The sequence below is a fragment of the Panulirus ornatus genome, chromosome 58, assembly GCF_036320965.1.
Source record: "Panulirus ornatus isolate Po-2019 chromosome 58, ASM3632096v1, whole genome shotgun sequence".
Lineage (NCBI taxonomy): Eukaryota > Metazoa > Arthropoda > Malacostraca > Decapoda > Palinuridae > Panulirus > Panulirus ornatus.
In genome coordinates this window covers 13,996,177-14,021,414 of record NC_092281.1, presented here as the reverse complement: position 1 = coordinate 14,021,414, position 25,238 = coordinate 13,996,177, and the positions used below count along the sequence as shown (strand labels likewise).

Below are 25,238 nucleotides of genomic sequence, written 5' to 3'. Positions count from 1 at the left end.
GGAGGAGGCCATATGGTGGGGAGAGTGGTGCACAAGACGCGTTCATAAGGATTAAGTCTAGCGGCTGAGCGGGAACTGAAGGTGCAAAAGATATCACCACCGACAGAGGTACAGTGGCATAAGAACCTCACTGGGGACGAAAGTGGTAACCCACATAATTTGTTGTTAACACACGTTGTTGGACGTCCTTGAGAGGGTTGACCCTGCGTGGGGCCAACACTGAAATTCAGTCCCTGTAGCGTTAGTCGTGATGAATAGGTGTCTTCACGGGATAGAGTCATAGCTACTCTGAAACCGACCCCGTGAGATACATACTCTCTCAAAAATTGTGCCGGTCAGGGAGCTCCCGTCCCTCATGAAAATATTTAACCTTTACACACTTTATTTTTTTGTGGAAGGTGGTCTGCTGCCGTGACCTTCCATGAGTGGTCCCCCGGGAATACACCCCCCCCCCGCACTGTGACTGGCCGGGATTGTTCAGTCCTCCTGTCTCTCCCCGCGACTCACTTACGACAGTCTGCCACGTAATCAGTCAACATAGAATTGATAGGAATTATATTTATTTTCTGATGAATGCTATGCGTCAGCGCGGACCAGCCCAGGGTCGGACCCGCATGGCTTCGAGTCCTTGGCGTGGCATTCGGCCTACACCCAACTCAAGGGCTGACGACGAATGTGTAATTGACTTCGACTGGTTTGTGTGTGTGTGTGTGTGTGTGTGTGTGTGTGTGTGTGTGTGTGTGTGTGTGTGTACATTCATGGGAGTAAGTATATGATATTTGTGTACAACGTTAAGAAACGGGGCAACACGAGTGTGAAATTCTCCCTCGGGTTGTGAGCGTTTTGTGAGCACTGCTCACGTAGCAGGCAATCTTGAGGAAAGCAATGTAAATGCCTGGAAATGATGCGAACTGGTTCATGTAGACCAGCTGTCTGTTTACCGTCTCGGGCTTCTTCGCTGTTGTTGTCTTTCACGACGCCGTCGATGTCCTGGTCAGCTGGCGGGGGGAGGAGGAGGAGAAGGAGGAGGAGGGAGGAGGAGCCCAAATGTGGTTCCCACTATCACCTAACTAACTAACTAACTCACCGGTAACGCCGCCAAGCTCACAGCTGTAGCATTTCTTAATGCTTGACGTACGGGCTGGTTGCTTCGTACCGAACCTTCTCTGTGTCTGTGTTCCATGGTCAAGTGTTACGTCCTGGACGAACTGGATTCCTATCGCTGGGGTCCAGAAGGCGTGGCGGTACGTATCCACAGCGACTTACCGACGCTGACGGATGCCACAACAGATAGACTAACACACACACACACACACACACACACACACACACACACACACAGTTGGTTGCCTCTGTACGTCATTACGTTTATAGATTTTAAGCTTTCGGGTAATTAGGCGAGTGTTGGGTTGTGGTGTATAGGTCAGTGAGGGAGGGGGTGTTGCTGGCTTGGCGAGTCCTTACCGTCGGCGGCGAGTGTGGTGACGCGCAAGGGCCCGCAAGCCTGGCGGGGGCTGGCGCTACCAGTAGTTGGTTCCCGACGAGAATTACTTGAGGCTTTGCCATACTTTCCCTGAGCACCTGCGGGGGGAGGAGGAGGAGGACTAGCATACACTTGGTGTAATGGCCGAGTCGTTCTAGACGTAAATGATGAGAGTCGAATATGGCGTTTTCCTGTGATGTGTAATGCTGTTGTTGTGGACAGATGTGTGACAGACCCAGTTGGCTCAGCTGTCATTTTTTAGAGTTTGTGACGTGATCATCCCGTCTGATGAATTAGGAGGCGTCCATCGTCTGTGACAGAGTGACTAAACGTATTGATGAATCGTCTGATTGTTGTGAATATTGTGGTGATATATATTTTTTTTTCATATGACACATGGTTCAGTTAGATACGTATGTCATGTTAGTTCTCCTTGATGTATAAAAGCAGACAACCTACTTTCTTCTTCCTGTAGTTTGGAGCGACGTCCCCAGCCATCACGGAGGCCTGATATTGAAATTTATTAGTGATACTGCTGTGACGAGGTAATTGATTGTGTGTGTGTGTGTGTGTGTGTGTGTGTGTGTGTGTGTGTAAGGGAAGATAAGCATAACTGTGTGCCGTGTGAATGTCATGTATAGCGCTCCGGCGGGTGAGGTTGTCGTGTGAGGAGGCTAGCGCACCATGAGAACACAGAGCTGCCCAGCCTCGTGTTTACCGCTACGTGGTGTGCCGGGTAGTGGCGCGGCCGCCGCTGGAGAAACCAGGTGGAAACTACCTCCCCTCCACCGCCGCCGCCGCCGTCGACGTCTCCAGCTGCCTCCACCATCTGGGAAAGTGTGTGAGGCGGCAGCGGAGGGCGGTGGCAACAGGTTTTTGAAAAACAGAGGCGATGCGATATCAACGTATGCTATTGTCATTAACAGGAATGTGTAGGCGAGACGTGCTAAATGTCCCAATTTATGATAACTAACGAGAGTAATTATCATGGTCAACGCTGATCTCTTAGCGTGATTATCTGGTGGGTCTGGAAACAGAGGGGTTGCACGACACGGCCCAGAGGTTCGATTACTGGAAGAAGCACAAGGGATGCGCCACTCACTCGGCTGTGTTTACCCTGAATGCTGTGATGGTACCGGTCTTGATAGACGTGGCTCTGTCGTCGACCACAGGCTTCGTTCCTAAGTCTATCAGTTCGTTACTGTTACTATAACATTGTTGTACTTGACGAGTTGACCCTGAGGCAAGGTTAAAAAAACCTACGGTAAGTTTGCTGTAAGTGGTGAGGACTTTGATAATGAGGGAAATGTGAGGTTCACGATCGTAGAACTCGGGAAAACCAGCAAAAAGAAATGGACGTAGATTATGAACGCCTCGCCTGACTTTCCCTAGTGGCCGTGATTTACCTTGATTTTCAGTATCACAGGAAAACTGTGCCAGTTCCACCACATGGTAAACTCTGCTGCCTCCTCCACATGGTAAACTGAGTTGCCTCCTCCACAAGGTAAACTGAGTTGCCTCCTCCACATGATAAACTCTGTTGCGTCCTCCACATGGTAAATTCTGCTGCCTCCTCCAACATGGTAAACTCTGTTGCCTCCCCCACATGATAAACTCTGCTGCTTTCTCCACATGGTAAATTCTGCTACCTCCTCCACATGGTAAACTCTGCTGCCTCCTCCACATGGTAAATTCTGCTGCCTCCAACATGGTAAATTCTGCTGCCTCCTCCAACATGGTAAATTCTGCTGCCTCCTCCAACATGGTAAACTCTGCTGCCTCCTTCACATGGTAGATTCTGTTACCTCCTCCACATGATGAACTTGTACATAAGTGTGTGTTGAGAGAATTTTTTTTCCTGCGTTCTCATGTGAAACTTTTCGAAATAAACTGTATAGCTTTATTTTGCGTAAGTCGCCTGTTACAGACTTGCGCTGGTTGATAAATGGGTACCTGGCGAAGGATTAATTGTGTGGGCTTGTATACATATAAAGACATGCTACATATTTATAGATATTTATGGTTAAGAGATGGGGCAGCACGAGCGTAAAATTCTCTTTCCGTAACAGAAAAAGTGACCAAAAAGAGTAATCACACACTCATTTTTTTTCTCCGATCCAGAGCAACTTGAATTTATGATTTCGATGGCTAGCTTGTGTTACGTTCCTTACTTTCGTTCGTGGAGAAAAGAGAGAATTGTCTACGGACTAGTAGAAAAAAAGGGAACAAAAACCCACATAATATATTTTTGATACCAGCGAAGCAGGAACTTTCTCCTGATGGGGACGTGGAGCTTTTTGCGGTGCGAGAAATTGTATGAGATGTGGATGAGTTTTAGGGACTAAGAAGTGTGTATGCGTGAGTTGGATGTGTGGAAGATGAGAGGGGCTGGAGAGTGTAATGGGAGAGTGAGCGAGAAGGACTGTCCCCTTGTTGGGAGGGTAAGAATCAAGGAGGTAGATTGCGTGAAACAGGCAGGAGGATGGGGTCTGTAAGGGAGGCTGCGAGGAGCAGATGAGAGGAGTCGATGTAGTGTGGGAGAGTAGGGAAAGGAATGCAGTGAGAGAGTATGAGCTGTGGGAGAGGCTAGGAGATGTGAGAGAAAGTGAGCCGTGACGAAATGTGTGAGGTAAGAGGCGCAGCGAGCAGTTCTATGACTTGTGGAAAAAAGCTCTGAAATGAGGAGTAGTGTGAGAGAGCTGTGAGGGTAGGTTTGAGCTGTGCGAGAGGCTGAGAACTGTGAGGGTAGGTTTGAGCTGTGCGAGAGCCGCCAGGTTAAGGATTCACGGTTGGTCCAGCCCCGAGCTCTAGGTCAGCCATGGGACACACAAACACACACACACACACACACACACACACACACACACACACACACACACACACACACACACACACACACACACTCTCTCTAGCGTGGTATGCTGTTCCTCACTCTTCCGTCCCTCCCTCACTCACTCATCGCCTCATCTCCCCCTTCCCCTCTCTCTCTCTCACCTCCAACTCCAGGGATTAAGTCAAGATGCCACTGTCCTATTGGGTTGTTTGTCGCTATCATGCCTCCTCCATAGTCATATCCTGGGCCCCGGGGCTGCCCTAGATCCTTACCTAGTGTGCTATATCGTATTCTGCGTTCGAGAATCATATTTCGTCATCCCTTTCGTAATGTACACGAATCTCATATCGTCTCTACATTCACGAACTCTCCAGAGTTCCAGGTGCACATTGTATCCTGGAACTGTCCATAATCCCTTCCAGGCAGTTGCCTTCAACACTGCCTTGGTGTTACCGGGCTTCGCCTGCATAAGGGAGCTAGACGTAGCGCTCGCTACCTTGGGCTGCAGGAGCCTCTGTAAGGGATGCTCGGTAACACTAGGTATGTTTCTTAGAAAGATGTTCTGGAGTAATGAGGTTATGGAGTAATGAGGTTATGGAGTAATGAGATTCTTGAGTAATGGAGTTCTGGAGTAATGAGGTTCTGGAGTAATGAGGTTATGGAGTAATGAGGTTCTGGAGCAATGAGGTTCTAGGGTAATGAGGTTCTGGAGCAATGAGGTTATAGGATAATGAGGTTATGGGGTTAATTATAGAGAGAAAATGCTTTCCACGAAGTTCAAAGACATTCTAGCACTGTTGTTTAACTTCCCGCCCGCGCCACGGCTCCCTTAATTTCACAGGTCCCAGGGATGGTCTGAAATTGCCCACTGCTGCAACCTCAAGTACTGGATGATTATCATCACGAGCTCCGGGCACCTCACGAGCTCCGGGCGCCTCACGAGCTCCGGTCGCCTCACGAGCTCCGGGCGCCTCACGAGCTCCGGTCGCCTCACGAGCTCCGGGCACCTTACGAGCTCCGGGCACCTCACGAGCTCCGGGCACCTCACGAGCTCCGGGCGCCTCACGAGCTCCGGGCGCCTCACGAGCTCCGGTCGCCTCACGAGCTCCGGGCACCTCACGAGCTCCGGGCACCTCACGAGCTCCGGGCGCCTCACGAGCTCCGGTCGCCTCACGAGCTCCGGGCGCCTCACGAGCTCCGGTCGCCTCACGAGCTCCGGGCGCCTCACGAGCTCCGGGCGCCTCACGAGCTCCGGGCACCTCACGAGCTACGGGCACCTCACGAGCTCCGGGCGCCTCACGAGCTCCGGGCACCTCACGAGCTCCGGGCACCTCACGAGCTCCGGGCACCTCACGAGCTACGGGGACCATTCTTAGAGACGTTGCTACGTGGCTCGTCTGTGTCAATGATTTTCTCTCCACTTGACTAAGTTAGTATTCCTCTGCTGATGTACAGTAGCGGCAGTGATTTTTTTTTACTGTGATTGAGCGGTAATTTTTTTTTCTTTTTTTTACTGTAAGTGGACGTCGTTAATCTCCTCCACTAGATGAAGGTCTGACTAATTAACTGCTCTAAATAGGCAGATTAAACAACCACTGTAAATGAACATTACGATTAATGATCCATTGTAAACAAGGGATCATGTGAGCTGTAAATGAAAATATGATTAACTTCTGGTATGGATTTTCTGTGTAAGTTACCGGGGTAAGTCCTCGTAATTGTAAATGGAGGACGATTCTGCTTTTATCTTTCGCAGGAAGTTAGTCAGCGTAGAGATCATGAAGCCTGATGGAAGGTTTTGATGTGATTTAAAACAAAGAGTGAGGAGGTGGGTAAGAGCAGAGACGGAGGGTTGGCTAGAAAGGACTTGTGTGTGTGTGTGTGTGTGTATGTGTGTGTGTGTGTGTGTGTGTGTGTGTGTATGTGTGTGTGTGTGTGTGTGTGTGTGTGTGTGAGGAGCAGAGGTTGGGTGTTTTTGCTAGTGTGCCCCCCCCCCCCCACTTGCTATTAATATATATATATATATATATATATATATATATATATATATATATATATATATATATATATATATATATATATATATATATATATATATATAATGAGGCCAGATGACTTGCAGCCATGGTTAGCCATAGTCTTAAGTCATTAGCGGCCCTCTGAGTACGTTGTGATGACCACCCGGACTGCTGTGCCTCCGCCTGACCCCGCCCTCCAGTGTGGCCAGCCCCGGGCAGCCAGTGGGTGGAGGAGGTGTTATCACAACCAGTTCACCCCCACACTCACCCATCCCCCACACGACGACTCCGATTCTCAAGGTCGCCAGGAGCCGTTGGTCCGAGATGATGGGCGTGGACTTCTTCTGTTGGCGTCACGCCCATCCGCCCACACACACACATACACTCTCTCTCTCTCTCTCTGTCTCTCTCTCTCTCTCTCTCTCTCTCTCTCTCTCTCTCTCTCTCTCTCTCTCTCTCTCTCTCTCTCTCTCTCCTAGTCCATCTATCTGTTTATCTCTCCAATATCTATCTATGCATCTGTCTCTTATCTGCAGCTCACGAGTAGAGCGGCCCAGGCCACAATTACGCCTCTGGGGCAGACCAGGTGGTGGCTGTGACTGGCGGAGGACCAAGTGCCCCCAGGACACGGGTCCGAGCAGCAGGAACGGTTGGGGAGCCGGACGCTGGAAGTCCCTCGACCACGATGCTGTAACATGTGTCCACACACACACACACACACACACACACACACACACACCTTGAAGACCCCACCTCCGCTTTTAGTATCTTTCCACGTGAGGATATCATTTGCCCTTCCGATAGCCACGGCATGATATTCACTATACCTGTGTATATGAGTTTATATAAGTGTTTATGCATGTTTTTCACCTTCAGAAACTATTTCTGGTATCCTCATGCGGAGGAATGTTGGCTGAATAGGCCCAGTGCTTTTGCATGCATGAATATGCATTGATTCATGTAGGTTTCTTTGGATATATATATATATATATATATATATATATATTATCCCTGGGGATAGGGGATTAAGAATACTTCCCACGTATTCCCTGCGTGTCGTAGAAGGCGACTAAAAGGGGAGGGAGCGGGGGGCTGGAAATCCTCCCCTCTCGGTTTTTTTTTTCAATTTTCCAAAAGAAGGAACAGAGAATTGGGCCAGGTGAGGGTATTCCCTCAAAGGCCCAGTCCTCTGTTCTTAACGCTACCTGGCTAATGCGGGAAATGGCGAATAGTTTGAAAGAAAAAGAAAGAATATATATATATATATATATATATATATATATATATATATATATATATATATATATATATATATATATATATATGGAAGTCGAGAACATTATCTCGGAAAGCAAAAATGGGTATGTTTGAGGGAATAGTGGTTCCAACAATGTTGTATGGTTGCGAGGCGTGGGCTATGGATAGAGATGTGCGCAGGAGGATGGATGTGCTGGAAATGAGATGTTTGAGGACAATGTGTGGTGTGAGGTGGTTTGATCGAGTAAGTAACGTAATGGTGAGAGAGATGTGTGGAAATAAAAAGAGCGTGGTTGAGAGAGCAGAAGAGGGTGTTTTGAAATGGTTTGGGCACATGGAGAGAATGAGTGAGGAGAGATTGACCAAGAGGATATATGTGTCGGAGGTGGAGGGAACGAGGAGAAGAGGGAGACCAAATTGGAGGTGGAAAGATGGAGTGAAAAAGATTTTGTGTGATCGGGGCCTGAACATGCAGGAGGGTGAAAGGAGGGCAAGAAATAGAGTGAATTGGAGTCATGTGGTATACAGGGGTTGACGTGCTGTCAGTGGATTGAAGCAAGGCATGTGAGGCGTCTGGGGTAAACCATGGAAAGCTGTGTAGGTATGTATATTTGCGTGTGTGGACGAGTGTATGTACATGTGTATGGGGGGGGGGGGGTTGGGCCATTTCTTTCGTCTGTTTCCTTGCGCTACCTCGCAAACGCGGGAGACAGCGACAAAGTATAAAAAAAAAAAAAAAAAAAAAAAATATATTCAGTGTTACCAGGCTCCGCCAGCAAGTAGTTTCACAGCGAATGAAAATTTACCTTTGGCGAGGCTGTATCACTGGGAGTACAATCTCGTCAGAGAATTTTTCACTCCAAAGGAGTCTACATTTTCATGCTGCTGGAAGTAGCGCAGCTGCAGGAACCTTTTGGAAAGTTCCTGGGAAACAACAGAACTTTCACACAAATTGCTCTCGAGGTAGTTATACCTATATCAGTATATAGGAGTTATAGAAATATATAAACAACACATTTGATAAGTCATTATCTTAGATTTGCATTAATGTTGTAAAATACTGTTCTGAACGTCATGTACTTGAAGGCAGCTGTGATTCTAACTAGCGAATAATATGTATGCTTGTTTATATATATGTATGTATGTATATACGTATGTATGTATGTATGTATGTATGTATGTATGTATGTATGTATGTATGTATGTATTCATGTATGTATGTATGTATGTACGTATACATTGTATGTATGTATGTATGTATTATGTATGTATGTATGCATGTATGTATGGAGAAGCGTCTAACTCTAAAGGCCATCACCCGTAGAGCTATGAAAAAATACAGGCCACCGGTCATTGAGGGATCCTCCAGCCCAGGCCTGTAGCAGGTGAGGGACGGGCTGTGGGGCAGGTCTGGAGAACTCGGTTGTTTGTGTGTGTGTGTGTGTGTGAGTGTGGAGGTGGCGTGGCGGGTGGGGGGCGCAAATTATGGAACAAGGAGTTAGGAGCTGAATTCTCTGGTTATCCTATCAATTTTCCCGAGTTGAGTTGCCTCATTTTCTTATACTTCGTCTCGTTGTGTACCTCATGTTCAGCAGTGTCTTGATGTACCTCATGTTCAGCAGTGTACTGATGTACCTCATGTTCAGCAGTGTCCTGATGTACCTCATGTTCAGCAGTGTCCTAAATCAAGCGGGTGCTGTCACAGGTGACCTGACGCGACGGTGACCCACTGAGCGTCCCCCTCTCTCCTCCTCTCTCTCCATCCATCCTCCTGTCAGACTGGATTAGCAGCCATTCATCCCCCCCCACACACACACTCCTCGTGACCTTTTCCCCCTGACCTCCACCCGACCCTCCCGACCTTGGCTGAGACGAGCGGCTGCTTTCCTCCTCCTCCTCCTCCTCCTCCTCCCAACTCGCATCATCCCCCCCACTCACCGCCAGGTTACCGTCTAGTCTAGTCTAGTCTGGTCTGGTCTGGTCTGGTCTGGTCACGCACTCGCGTTATGATCATACGCGTTACACACTGGGGGGAGGATGGCAGCACCTCTCATAGCAGTGCGACGGGGGAACCGGGTACCTGAAGGCCCGCCTAACAGCCTGTGTGACGAGTTTATCTGCCAGATCATATTGGTGATACTAATTTATAATCCTGTCTGTAATTTATATAGATAAGGTTTGGATAGAGCTGCGAGAAGGCTTTCACAGCAACCCACCCACACCCACCTCTCTCTCTCTCTCTCTCTCTCTCTCTCTCTCTCTCTCTCTCTCTCTCTCTCTCTCTCTCTCTCTCTCTTCTCTCTCTCTCTCTCTCTGGCAGCAGCAGCAGCCGGCGGGGTTCAAGGACTGGGGGGAAACGCTCTGTCGTGTTGGGGTAAGACGTCCATCCAATGTCACGGGAGACGAAGTACTTCCTGTATGGTGTCTGGTGGTAGTGAGTGGACGTAGTAGGGAGGAGGAGCGTCTTTGTAACCTGGAAAAATTGATAGGATACGTTAGTGTGTATTTATGTTACAGTATCTTCCTACAGAGACAACTCATAGGAGAACTGGCCAACATACTAATGAAACCATTTTACAGTTTTTTTGATAACGTTTGAAGGTAACTTGTTCCAGTGTACGACAGTTCTGTTCTGAAAGAAATGATCCCTACGTTAGTAGTACATATCCTCTGCGTTAGTAGTACATATCCTCTACGTTAGTAGTACATATCCTCTACGTTAGTAGTACATATCCTCAACGTTAGTAGTACATATCCTCTACGTTAGTAGTACATATCCTCTACGTGCATTCTGGTTCAGTAAGTGAACTGTTGCTCTCAATTTCTAACAGGTCTTCATAATTTGCTCGTTCAACTTTGTTTATATAAATCTTATCTATTTCTCACGTAGTCTGCACTTCTTAAGAACAGACAGAGTTAATAATTTAAGCTTCTCTTTGTATGGTTAGTTTCTCAGAGCTGGAATGAGATATATAGACCTTGATTATATTGGTTGAGTTTTCCCTAAAGCCTAAATAATCAACGAACTAATCGTAATCTACACTTGATAATGAGTTTATATTGTGGTTGGGGGTATGAATGTTTATATATAAACACAGGATTGAAGGAGGATATATATATATATATATATATATATATATATATATATATATATATATATATATATATATATATATATATATATATATATATCGTCCTTACTTATTTTACTGTGTACTTTTGAGTGTCGTGAAAAGTGTAGCGGTGGCATCCAGGGTGTGGAGGGGAGTTAGTATATTTAGTGTACGACTCTGGAGCACCTCGGTAAGTTGGACTGCCCTTTTGACCCTCAAGGATGATGCCAGAGTTCACGTTATCATGCTCAAGGTTCGAACCGTCGTGCTCAAGAATCGCCTCCTTGTGCTCGGAGCTTGAGAGGTGTGTCGAGAAAGCTTTATATGAAGTGATACAACATACCAGAAAAGACTTTATGACGGTGGAACTCAGAGGAGTTTAGAGCGCAGGGGTTTGCCGTCGTACAGAGGTAATGAAACACTGGTTGGAGGAAAAAATGTGCTGCCTAGGGCCAAGGCAAAGGTGGTATCTCTCTCTGACCAGGTTAATGCCAGGGGCCGGAGCTATGTAGTCAGGGCAACGTTATAGAGAGGTGGTGTTACCTGCCCTGGGGAAGTTAACGGTGCAGAACTATGAGAAATCGGATCTGGTTAACGGCATAGAGCAGTGTGATATGGTTACGTCAACGGCATAGAGCCGTGAGATATGTTTACTTCATCGGTATAGAGCAATGAGATATGGTTACGTCAACAGCATAGAGCAGTGAGATATGTTTACTTCATCGGCATAGAGCGATGAGATATGGTTACGTCAACACCAGAGAGCGATGGCAGCCATGACTAAGTTAACGGTTTGGTTTGACGACAGCTCTGGTAAGGTGAGCGTTAACCCTGCGTGAACGATGTTGGTATCCGTATGACGCTGTGTTGCTGGTATACATACCAGAGGAAGAGCGGGGTAGAACGGTGGGCTGTGTTTCGATGTGCATGTGGGAGGAGGAGGAGGAGGATGCCGGAAGTGAACGCGAGTGAGATGAAAGACGCTACCACTTTGAAAGGGATGGGAGGGTGAAGTACAAGATCAGTTTGCATGTTGAAGAACTGGAAGTTCTGGATGGTGAAAGGTGACCGGAGAGTCATGCACGGCTAACTAATTGGAGGTACAATGAAATACCTGATGACTGGAAGAAACACGAAGCACTGTATGTACTGTATGCGTCCTTGAACTGAGCTCTTGTTCCAGCACTGATGTACAGACCTACGTGTGTGTGTGTGTGTGTGTGTGTGTGTGTGTGTGTGTGTGTGTGTGTGTGTGTGTGTGTGATGTTTAGAGCTTGTGCGTCCCTGATCCACCGCATGGATCTGGGAACGGAGTGATAATGATAGACATATAGACATGAACGTGGCAACGTTGTTCAGGTTAATGCTATAGCCATAGCTGCTTTGCTCAGGTTAATAGTGTATCTAAATAACGGTTAAGGACACCCTAAACCCTTGAGTATGACGGTACAACCTTTGAACACGACGGTGCCAACTTTAAACATTACGAACGACTCTTTTGCTCGACGGTATGACCCTACCACGCCACGACCCTTGAGCAGGACTGTAACATTATAGAGCCCGAGTTTACGACCCCTATGGTATGAACTTTGACCTGGCCCTTATTTTCCTGTTTTTTTCTTTTTCTTGGATTGGTGACATTGTTTTGATCCTCTGACTAGGTCTCCCGTTGGTGGGCTGACACTATTCTCGATGACGGTAGTTAGTGTAGTAAGTCATGCTGACGTTAGGGAGGCTGATGCTGACGCTGGTCCAGTGGGTGGAAGAGGGAGAGTTATGGGGGTGTCACAGGTGGGGGGGGGGGGTAGGATTTGGGTCTTTGAGGACGAAGTTGTTGGGGTTAATGGGACAAGGTAGGAGGTAGAACGGAGCCTTGGGTGTCGTAGGATGCTGGAGGTTCGTGACTGGTGGAGAGGTAAACAAGGGGTCTTAAACTTGGGGTTGGTTAGGTCGGGGGAGAGGATCAGATCGAGGTAGGTGTAGCAGTAGTGTGTCAGAGAAGGTTCATAAGGGGAGTTCCTTAAGAGGACGTTTGAGAGGGTCATGTACAGAGAGCAGTTAGGTGTCCGTGGAGGAGATTCAGCGCAAGACAAAATACCACTGAAGGAGAGAGTTCCAAGTGAGAGCAGAGAGGGTGCCAGTGAGAGGAAGGGTCAGAGTGAGAGTAGGAGGAGGAGGGTGTCAGTGTAAATAATCGTGCCGGGGTTACCGGCACAGATCAAATGAGTGAGGAAGGAGCGGGTGAGGTGGTGGGTCATCTGGTCAGGGACAGCCACGTCTCATACTGGTGGGTCACGCACCTGTCACGACCACCTGTGCCTTTAATTACCTCTCACGCACTAATTGGCAGGGGTTAAGTAGTGTCACGAGGGCTTTTTTATCATCTACATTGCAATTCAGGTATCAATTAGATTCTGTGACTTTTTGTAGCAACGAACCCACTTGATAAAGTATATATATATATATATATATATATATATATATATATATATATATATAGATAGATAGATAGATAGATAGATAGATAGATAGATATTAAAGTTAATAGATATAAGATGGTAGGATGGAAAAACCATAGAGTATGGAAACGAGAGCTGTAATTATGCAACTAAAGAGGATCATCCTTACACTGAGCTGAGGATGACCAGTCAGTAAAACCCGGCAAAGAACCAGTTTTCTTTGACCATATAGAGATGGTGTCTCCATATACCTGTATCATGCTACTCAGCGCGTGCCTAGGTTTTGGCGCTTGCAACCCAGCATCATCCTCTGTTATGTTTTTTAAATATATTCATTTTTTTTTTTTTTGTGTGTGTATTTGTCATGTATCAACCACAGCGGAGAGCAGAAAACGAAGTGGCATACGGAGGCCGCATGAGTCTTGCCTGCTGACCGCCGGCACTCAAGGCTGCATGCAGGTACTGGCCTCCCTGCCTGAGCACCGCCTCACTAGGCCAGGCCACAGATGTGTTCCACCACATCCTCCATACCCGTCCAGCTGTGTGTGTGTGTGTGTGTGTGTGTGTGTGTGTGTGTGTGTGATAATAATGATAATGCCAAAATGTCAGATCTTGATGTACGCGTGAAGAGTCATTAAGACATGGCTGAAGAAGACAGAAGATGGAGGGTAACGTTGAGTTGTGGAAGGGTTGTATGTGATGATGGTTTCACTCGTGGGGGAACGTTTCTTCAGTGGCTTTGTTTCTTTGCAGGTGAGGCTGCGCCGCGCTGAGTTGTATCTGGTGCCCGGGTAGACCTTAGTGATCGCATGGTGGACACATCATCAGGTAAGATGCACGTAGATCCCTAGGCAGGTCGACAGAGACGCACGGGTAGGTCACCGTGCCAACAGGTAGGTTAAAGAGATACTGTCCTCCAAGGTATTTTTCCTGCACGGACTATGTACATCATGTCTACTCTTCTGTGGTCGGTGGCGCCTGGGTGTGTGCATGTGACGTGGTTGTGTAGACCTCCTCCGGGCGGATGTTTTAATCCCGCCCACTATCGGCCACTCTCCTGCCCTCGCACCGCTTACTGGTTCCTGGGTAGTTATTTACCTGTCGCAAACACACACACACACACACACACACACACACACACACACACTATGGCAGGTGGTTAGGAATTAAGCCCGATATCCTTTAATGTTTGCTACCTCGCTAATGCGGGAAATGGCGAATAGTATGAAAGAAAAAGAAAATACTTTAATGTACAGGATTTCATTACTTATAGAATTGTGAGGTATAATGTAAATGATGTATAATTTAATGAAATCCCGGATTTTTTTAATGGTGTGAGAACCGACAAAAGTTGAATATTTCCGTCGAAATAAATGGAAAATTAGATACTCCGCAGGTTGTGAATGAAGGTAGGAGGTGCGGGAGCCATGTGCGGGTGAGGAATTATGGTGTCGTAGTATCGTGGATTTTAGTGTGGTGGCAGACGAAACTTGTTCTTCCCTCGCGACCTCTACAGTAGCTCAAAATCTTACTTATGATGTTCATTCATACTTAATGTTTTTCACTGGTCCCACTCGAATGGTATGAGGGTGAAGTGATACGGTTTAGTGGGAGGTTCCGGAACCGACTTGGTCGTGACGTGTTGTAGTTCTAACTCTTCCTTGATGATTGATTGTTTCTGATGGAGTATTTTGTCCTGAAGCCCTACATGTGTGTATATGGAGAGAAGATCTGGTGCTAAGTACGGTGGGTTAAGTGGGCTCCGGCGAGTGGTGAGAGATGGGGAATCTTACAGTGGGTGACTCAAGTAAGCAGACATGGCTCGCTATCTTGGCCAGCGTTGAAATTTCAAGTGTATTAGGTGGGTTGACCAGCCGTGTTGTCATTTTCTCTTCCTGTTCATTGGCTGTGATAATTTTGTGATATTTCTATATAATTTTCCTTTTCATTTGGGTGTTATATATTAATGATGTATTGAACGCTATTCCTTATTTAGCATCCCCGTTGTACTTTCTCAAGCCGCAGTCCGTCCGTCTGTCATGTGTTTGTATACACGTTCTCACGGACGGCGTCAGCTGAGGAACTGAAAGCGTCAAATGAGAAGCTGAAAGCGCGTGAAAGTCTAGCCACCTGAGACGTTCCTTCGTCGTTAGGCCCAACGGAGGGAGGAGGGCTCTGCTCTCGTTGTCATCCCCTGTGTCAGGAAGGTCTGTGTTATGTCCAGCAGTGGCGCTGCTACGAGGAAACCTCTTCTTGTGCAAGGGTGAGAAATTTTCCCCGAAGTCGTGACACATTACCTATATACCTGGTGGAGAAAGGGAGTGGGTGATGCGGAGGTGAATGAACGGGGCTCGTAGAGGAAAGGGGTACCGGGAGGCAAGAAATTAGGCGTAGCAGTGGGTAAAAAAGATGCTTGGGTAGGAGATGGCATTAATCGTGGTGTTGTGACGAGTCTTGGGGAAGAGTAATCTCCTCCCACCCAGATAAGCTTAGCCTATCTCTTGGAGAAGTTAAAAGGAAGAACCATAGCCTGGGGAAAACGGGGCAAATATAATTTGTGGAAACATGCGATAGATATCAAAGGTATGAAAATTTCCATGGGTATACGAGTAGGAATGAACACCTGGATGGTGGTGGTGGTGAGGGAACAGAGACGTTGTATACTGCGAAGTGGTGAACCGCCTATTGTGTTCTGATAGTCGCCTGAGAGCTTTTCCTTGTAGCTCGTCCGCACTGTTGTTCAGTATGAACTAATTACGTCAGTTAATTTCAAGTCATTTCCAGCTGTACAGTAGACTGATGGTCGTCACCTTTGCAATGTGCAATTATGTCCACCAAAGCTGAAATGTGTGTAAGACCAGCTCGGTCGACAGACGCAAGGGAGCGACTGTCACTTCACTGGTCGTAAGGCAGTTAGCGCTTGATGATTGATATATTTATGTAAGACAGACACGTTCACATCTACACCGCTTCCCCAGCAGTAACCATAGCTTCGGTACTGAATAAGGTTGGAATGTAGATTCACTTGTATATAAGCGATAGACCATACCGGCTTCGTACAGAGTCCGTGACGATACATGATGTTAGATGAGGCACGTTTGAAGGTCTGTGAAATTTTTCAGTCGATCATGTTTTTGCGTCGCATCGTGACAACTTATGTGGCAATATTTTCTTAATGTTTATCTATATTGGAATACTTTAGAATATATATTTTTTCGAACTGCTTTGTGACTTGTTGTCGTATCTGGGCGTGGAATATTACAGTGACTGGGAGAATGGTGTTTGTATAGACGAAGTGTGTTGCTAGTCATGTACGACCATGACTAGGCAACATGGATTGTACACACCTTGAGGAACGCCTAGACATATCCGGATCTGCCTATCCAGTTCCGGTCATATTCATCACGAAACATCGCACTGACTAAGACAGTGGAAGTTGTAGTAGTAGAGTTAAAGTTCCTGGATTAGTACAGTCTCGCCAAGGAGGCACATACAGTAGCTTAACACGTGATACGGAGGAAACTTGGTAGATCTAATACGTTGAATTTTGTAAGTTGTACTAGTGAGTGATTTATCTCGCATAGTGTTTTCCTGTGTTACTCTGGGGTGTCAGGCGGCACACTCCCTGGGCTCTGGTGTGGCGCCAGTCACGGATGGGACTCGTCCAAACCATTTGCCCTCCGACTTTAATCTACCGGAGCCAATTAGGTCCAATTTCGTGTGTGAATCATAGGCTCTTCTACCGACGGTTCTGAAGTTTGACGACCCCTGACGGGAGAGCCGCGTCGAGTGAAAACCTTGGCATCCTTCACCGTACTTGACAGGCGGAAATTAAGACACCGCCAGCCATTTTGGAGAGAGAGAGAGAGAGAGAGGGTTAGGGCGTGAGAGTATAGACCCTCCTTGCGAGAGAAGACCTCCTCCCCTCTCCACTTCTCCCACAAGAGGGTGGCCACCTGCGGCAGAGTACCTGCGGGTGTCAGGTGGGACCCGTGACACACAAGTCTGGTGCCACCAGCGCCGCCTCTGTGCCGCACCTCGCTAACCTAGAGACTCCTCCTCCGCCGCCCGCAGCTCCTCACACCGCAGCCGCCCGGCACAGAGCGCGGACGGAGCGACACAGCTCCTGTGGTGTGCGCTAACGCTTTCGTCGGTACGCTGTGTGGCAGGACTTCAGTATTATCATAATCGGTGTTACACTGTGTGTGTGTGTGTCTAGTGTGTCAGTATCATAGTGACGCAGTGATACTGCTTGACCTCATAACGCCTGTGTATTTCCTTGAAAAGCGTCCAGGCCAAAGTGTGTGTGTGTGTATGTTTTGTGTTGAAGAAGGCGGAAATCAGTACATATACGAGCTGCTGTAGATCGTGCTGGCCCGCGTACCGTACCGGAGGAGGTCGAGGATGGGAACCAGGAACCTCCCGCCGAAGGCGTGGATGCTGGGCAGCCACCAGGACCTCCCTCACCCCCCTCAGCAAGTAAGTAGTGGTGACGCCCCTGACCCAGACCTACTGAGGGCTACAGGTACTGCTCACACCACCGGTCTGTGACTCACCCTCAGCTCTTGCCTACGTTTCCCTGGGATGTCTGTGTAAGGAGACGACTGTTGTCCACAGGGCTTGTATGCAGTTGAGTGTGAGGATATTTGGTAAGGATTTCCAAAAGCTATGGACCCCAAAACCAATAGGAAACTCGCGTCATCGAAATCTCTCTCTGGCCAACATAGCAGAGTGGATAAGAGATCTCGGTAGCCCCAAAGGTGTCGGTTAGATTTTTGTTAACAGTAAGACCTGGTGTAAAATACCGACGTTTTTGCATTTCTTTTTATTAAAAGTTGACCAAGTGGGCGTTCACTCGGCCCTCCCAGCGTCATCTGTTACGCTAATTCACTCTCGTTATGTGTTCCAGTTTTAAGACCGCAAAGGATTTTCACACACACACACACACACACACACACACACACACACACCATAAATATTGATTCCTAGCGCGTGCCGCCCATCACTAAGCCGGCTGCCTCTCTCACCGGCCGACGTGACGTTTTCTAACCATCTCTTCAGCTGTAGAAACACCTGAAACCAGCTCGCTATTGTCATCCTTACGCACACTTGGGTTAAGGGTCAATATAAAGCTCCGGATCTCGTTGATGAGGTTCTCGTGCTGACGTCTTTAGATGGGTTGTTAGCGGGGTAAGTGGCTGTTAAGTGGGTTAAGTTCGGCTGTCTTGATTGGCTGCTGATTCACGGACGTTAATGGCCCGTATTTCAAGTGGTCGGAAATGATTGTTTCTCTCAGTTTCTCTTTTCTCTCAGCCTCTACTTGTTTGTGTCTCATGAACGGAGTTGCGTTGTATAACCCTGTTTACACTTATATATATATATATATATATATATATATATATATATATATATATATATGCTGATAAGAACGAAGAGAATGAAACACGATAAGTTCCCAAATGCACTTTCGTGCAATGATCACATCGTCAGAGGAGATGCAAGAATGATATAGAAAACGTAGAACAGTCAATTGATATATTGTTTGACTGCATAAATCTACTTGATAAAGCCATTATCATCCTTTTTCTCGGTTATCATGAAGTATTTGATGAGATATGAAGTCAGGCGACCCCCGAGCCTGCTCGTGGGTGACTTGGGAAGGATATGACTCAAATTTGACCGAGAGAGTTGGCTAGATTGTGGGTAAAGATAATTTGAGATATATAATGTAGGATTGTGGCTTTTGCTTGCGGAAGTGGTTATGAATTTAGAGAGAGAGCTCAAAACACACACACACACACACACACACACACACACACACACACACACACACACACACACACACACATTCACACACATACACACATTCACACACATACACACATTCACACACACACACACACACACACACACACACACACACACACACATTCACACACATTCACACACATACACATTCACACACATACACACATTCACACACACACACACACACACACACACACACACACACACACACACACACACACACATTCACACACATACACACATTCACACACACACGCACACACATTCACACACACACACACACACATACAGAGGCATCCAAGCAGAGCGCATCACATCAGCACACGTGGCCAGGTGATGACTCCTGGAACTGGCTCAGATGTTTAAGATGGGAAGATGAGGCGTTGGTGTTCTCACTAGTGTGAGGCCACAAATGACAGCCCGGGTGATGGTGGGTGAGTGGTGCAGGTGAGGAGGAGTGGTACACTGGTACAGGTGAGGGTAGTGGCACAGTGGTACAGGTGAGGGTAGTGGTACAGGTGAGGGTAGTGGTACAGGTGAGGGTAGTGGTACAGGCAGGTGAGGGTTGTGGTAGACAGGATGTCCAGCTCTGCTAATGACGGTATAGTGTTTGGCAGTTGTGTGTGTATGCGGGGCACAACACCATGAGCATCACCATATACTCCCGCTCACCATCACCCTTAGCTTCGTACACATTTCTTAACCTCACCATCAGCTTCGTTGTACACGTCTCTCCCCATGTTTCAACCATACACCTTACCCCATTACCATCATCATCTCTTTCAGCGAACATGCATCTCCCATCACCATCAGTTTCACCCTCCAACATCATCACCATCAGTTTCATCATACGTACACTATCACCATTTCTTTCATCATACACATTCCCTCACCGTCATCACCACTTTCACCACACATTTCTCAGCATGTTTTGCTGTACAACTCCATCCCCATCATTTGGCCTTACATCCCTCACTACCACGAGTTTCTATCATACCTTTCCCTCACCATCAGCCTCACCACCCATCTCCCTCATCACAAGCCGCCGGTCACCTTGTCCCACAAGCGAGAAGTGGGCCTCCTGCCCTCCGTTTTCAGACAGCCTAATCGCTGAGTCTCCTAGTGATCAACTCAGTGATGGGGTTCATCCAGTGTACCTGATCGTAGCCAGATGAGTTTACGTGAGGTGGTGGTAAAGTTCCACTGGGTCAGGAGTGCCGACTGGTTCTGGTCAGCTCAAGTGAGCCAGGAGTAGAGAGATCTTGGCTGGTATGGACGTTTCTCACGGAGGTATGTAGGATACACAGACTTGGATACCAACAGGTAGATCTGTTGGGTTCAGAAGAGGCAGGTAGATGGCGAGTGAGCGTCAGTATACGTATGAATGAGGTTGATGAATATAAGCATTATAGATATGTGGGTGAGATGCAGTAACTGACCGGTATATATAGATAGAACAGATAGCCGAGCAGGTCTGATCTATATTGAGAGTGGAAAGTGGTGGGTTCAAGTTTCTTTTTTTTTTTTTTTTTTTTTTAGCTTCTTGAGCACGATGTTACGACCTCTTAGGTATAATGGATGGCTCATCCTTTGACCTGACTCCTAAGAACTGATGAAAAGTCACGCGATATTACCCAGTGGTCGTACTGTCGTGTTTAGTGGTCGTACCGGCGTGCTCAGTGGTCGTACCGTCGTGCTCAGTGGTCGTACCGGCGTGCTCAGTGGGCGTACCGTCGTGCTCAGTGGTCGTCGTATTGTCGTGCTCAGGTAGTGAAAAGAAATACATTTACTTCCTTATGGTGGCAGGAGGTGGATGGTCGTTAACTTGTGACGACTTCATTGCGTGGACTACGTGAACCCTCTTTTTTTTTCCCCCAGGACGAGGAAGTATCTCTCTAATTTTTTTTCAGCTTCTTGTCAGACAAAACTAATTAACGGAGTTATGTTGCCGCCGTTGCTCCATCCGTCACTGTAGTGACAGTGAGTTAGGGGGTCTAGCGTGATATAAAGACACGTTAACGTGATTGATGTCGTTATTGCTTATATTTTGAGTTAAGCTGATGATCCGCAGGTTCATCTTGGAAACAACAACAGAAAAACAAAAGTTGGTCCGTTGGCGTGGGGAAGATTTCAACGGCTCTGTAGGAACAAACCCAGTTAGACTTCTGACATTTTTGTCCACATTTTTCATCTGGTTTGCGACATCAGTATTATGTATGTTCAGTTTGCTTCTTCCAGTGATTCTCGTCTCATCTGTAGAGGATATCTGAGTGTGGTAGGTTTCAACAGGAAGGGAGAGAGAGAGAAGAGAGAGAGAGAGAGAGAGAGAGAGAGAGAGAGAGAGAGAGAGAGAGAGAGAGAGAGAGAGAGAGAGAATGTCTGTGTCTCCTGCGTGTCATTATAAGGCGACCAAGAGGGACGGGAGCAGGGGTTGGAAACCCTCCCCGTGTTATGATGAATAACAGAAGAAAATGGGAGGAGCCGAGCGACGAAGCTTTCCCTCCTCCTCCGTCTTCGGTCGTCTGCTGGGGATGCTGCTTCGCTAAGGCGGGAAACAGCAGCAGACATGTAGGTATGAAGAACGTTTAAAATTGATTTTTTTACATTTAAAATTGATTTTTTTTTTTCTTCTCCCTGATGCTGAATTCTGAATTTTCAGTGCCAGATCTGTAAATGGGGGAAAAATAACTAAAAAAAATTAGAAAATAGCACTGTCATAACATCTGTTGCACTGCTGTTTTTTTCTTTTTTTATAAGACAAAATTGCATGGTGATAACATTGGCCGGGAGGGAGCTTGATATTCAAATTTGGCGCGCTGGGGCCTTTGCCAAGGTCTCCCCTCACAACCCTGCCCCGGCCTAACTTAGCTCAGCCTGACTGCGCATTTTTTTTCTGCCAATTTACACGAGGTCATGTTTGCACATCCTTCAAGCTGTTGTGAACCTTATAGATATAAAAGAACATGTAAAAACGCTCGTTTTAATCTAAATATGTGTGGATACAATCGGGGTTGTTGGTACTCGAGTCGCGCTAGCGGGGGTTAGGTTGGAGCATGTGAGGAGCACAACGAACACTCTTGGTTTTTTTGAATCTGTCGTCTCCATTAAACGGTGCTATTAAGGGGGTCACCATGACTCATATATATGAGCTATTATTTTATGGCAGTAATAATGAAGGTTAGATTTATCCTCGTGGACGGTTAAAGGACTTTACAAACACGGGAGAGAATTAGCGAGGTACAAGGAGAGTTGTTGGGGGTGGGGTGAGGTGGGGGAAGTGGAGGGTCGATCACACGATCCGGTGCCGTGGGTAACCGTTGAAGTGATTTTGACTGTTGCCTTGTGTGTGTGTGTGTGTGTGTGTGTGTGTGTGTAGCTTGGATTTGTTTGCTTTTGGATTTGTAGTGAGTGAGGGTAACTTATATCGCATGGGTTCGTTTGTGTAGTATGGGTCTCTTATGGGTCTGTCTCCCAGCGTACCTGTAATACAGGTTTGCTTGTTTCATGTGTTAATGTATAGAGTGGAAAGATGATGGGATGGATGTATCTTTGTCATTCCATCATTAGTTTGTAGCAACGTGTTCGTTTGAAGTGTGGATTAGAGAGGTTAGTTTATATGTTGTGACTGTAACACGCCGTGATTAATCCCCGGCCATATCTCTTTAGGTCAAGTCTGCTTGACCACACTTCTGTTTATCTCTGTCATACTTCTTCTGCTATGATGTACCGTTGTACCATTGGCTTTTGTTAGAGACTTGGTGTTGTCCAGGATATTGTTTGATTTTGTTTACTGTGTGTTTCATAGCTTGATTGCAGCAGGGGTTTGTGATGTGGATGTGTTTGTGGTGTGCGTGTTTGTGGTGTGCATTTTGCTTACCGTTTACTGGGAAAGATTGCGTCCGGCCAAAACCGTATGAACTTTCGCTCGACTTTCAAAACACATTTGTGTAGATAATGAAAGACATTTCATAACCCTCTGGGCAGACTACTTACTCCTTGAATTCATGATTCAGGCAGAAGTTGCAGCCTAAGGCCTGGAAAGTTCCAGTGTGAGGTACGCTGGCGGGATATTTACGGATTTAAGGGGGAGTTGGGGGGTCGCCTACTGGAGGGAGTACGCTGGGGCATGGCTTCCTCTGGAGAGGGCCTTGGGAGAGGGGTGAGGGAAGACAGTCTTCAGGAGATGGGTTATGTGGGGGAGCTGGGGGTACAGCCTCGACCCACGCTCTCCTCCTCCTCCTCCTGCCTACTCCCGTCAAAACATCGTTAGCCATGACCCATCTGAAGGAAGCCGTCGACGTCGCTGGGACGACATGCATCCGTCAGTAGAGATGTATTATAGCTGACAGGAACAGTTCTGATGATGAACGAAAATTTTAGATTTGTGACACGGAAGGAATATGTTTAGAAAAAGGTAATATGAGCATTTGTTTTGTATATTATCAAGGTTGGTTAGGTGATGCAGCATGTGGGTGGTGTGGGAGGATGTCGCGGTATGGTCAGGGTGTTTGAAGGTGTGGCAGGGAAAGTGTGGCCCGTGTTGTCGGTGGATGAGGACCTCGTGTCCCTGCCTGTCCTTGTTGCTTCGCTTAATGCTTGCGTGTCTGTGCGTCACTCCCCACCCTCATACTGTACCACTATCTCTCTCTCTCTCTCTCTCTCTCTCTCTCTCTCTCTCTCTCTCTCTCTCTCTCTCTCTCTCTCTCCTGGATATCGGGGAGTTAGTGACGGCTGCGCAGTGAGCCAGCACCACCTCAGTGGCTCTCAAGTGTCATTCCTTTGGACCAGGAGGCTGTCTTTGCTTTCTGTCCCCTTCCAGCAAGCTTTGGGTTCACAAACATGCTGTGTCTCCACCTCACACTAGCTAACACTTGACAACACGTCTGATACGACTCGGTTCTTCGTAACTCTAGGTTTTCCTGCGTGTGAGCGCGACGCGCTGGTCTTTCCATTTTGGCAAAGGTTCGACGTAAGTACTCGTTAAGTGATCATTCTGTACCTCAGTAAGTTGCCTTCCTCCAGAGAAAAGTTTTAATGACGGATGGTGCAGGGCGAAGCTCAGCCATGGATGAGGGTGGCGGCCCGTGGCGGCCCTCAACACCCCGGGCCGGGCGCAGCCTCCAGCCCTCGTGTCACCTAGCGAGGGACGGAAGCAGAGCAGGTTCACTCCCGCCGCACCAACTCCCACCACAATTGGTACCTATGGTAGCGGGTAACGGCGTGGATGGGGAGGAGAAGAGGGTGTGGTGCTTGGGCGGGGCAGATGTGATCTGTCTCTCTCACATACACGAGCACACACACACACACACACACACACACACACACACACACACACACACACACACACACGCTCACACGCTCACACACACGCACACACACACACACTACCCTTCCCGTACTCTACAAATAGGCCATTATGCACATACACCTCTCTCTGATGAAAGCATATTCTACAAACAAAATCTCCAAGTGATATTTTCAAATGACGTCACAGCGTCTATGTATCCGGAGAACTGCGTTCTTGCAGGAGTTTCGTAGGTGGAGTTATATACCGTACGAGCAGCTGGCCACGCCTGATATACGGAGATGTTTGCCTCACAAACCATTGCCTCAGGTGATGTGTGGATGGTGCCTGATGCTGGGGAGGAGACGACCTGTCTCGGTGAGGCCTCCTTAACTGCCTTTGTATCACGTTCACGAGGAGAGGTTGCTGTAAACGCCTGACACCTGTGGATCGTCACCGCCTCAAGGTACGCCTGCCCCACACACTACACATGAGCACGTACCTCTGACCACACACGTGCCTCCTCAAGACTCCTTTGCTGTCCCTCCTTATTACACCAGACTCACTATTATTTGGGATCCTACACCATTACACCCTCTGGAACTACTTAAGCTACACCTGCTGGTTGTTGTCCTTGCCACTACACGTATGGCCGAGGACCTCCCCTGTCATTTGTGACACCTGCTTGTTCCCCCTCCTGCTACACCTGTGGCTGAGGACCTCCCCTGTCACCTGTGAAACCTGCTTGTTCCCCCTCCCACTACACCTGTGGCTGAGGACCTCCCCTGTCACCTGTGAAACCTGCTTGTTCCCCCTCCCACTACACCTGTGGCTGAGGACCTCCTCCGTCACCCGCAACACCTGCTCGTTCCCCCCCTCCCACTACACCCGTGGCTAAGGACCTCCCCCGTCACCTGCGACACCTGCTTGTCCCCCCTCCCACTACACCCGTGGCTGAGGACCTCCCCCGTCACCTGCGACAC

General features: G+C 47.6%; 1 protein-coding gene across 3 annotated transcripts in view; it reads left to right on the top strand.

Annotated features, from left to right (window-relative positions):
• Positions 1–25,238, top strand: part of LOC139766552 (uncharacterized) — a 157,350-nt gene that overhangs the window by 81,557 nt on the left and 50,555 nt on the right. The window contains exon 1 of one of the 3 annotated variants that reach the window (XM_071695358.1): positions 17,252–17,642. The exons of the other annotated variants lie outside the window; for them this stretch is intronic. Coding sequence (XP_071551459.1) covers positions 17,568–17,642 — 75 coding nt within the window. The 5' untranslated portion in view covers positions 17,252–17,567. Of the gene's footprint in view, positions 1–17,251; positions 17,643–25,238 lie in introns of those variants that run through there. 3 annotated transcript variants of the gene reach the window in all.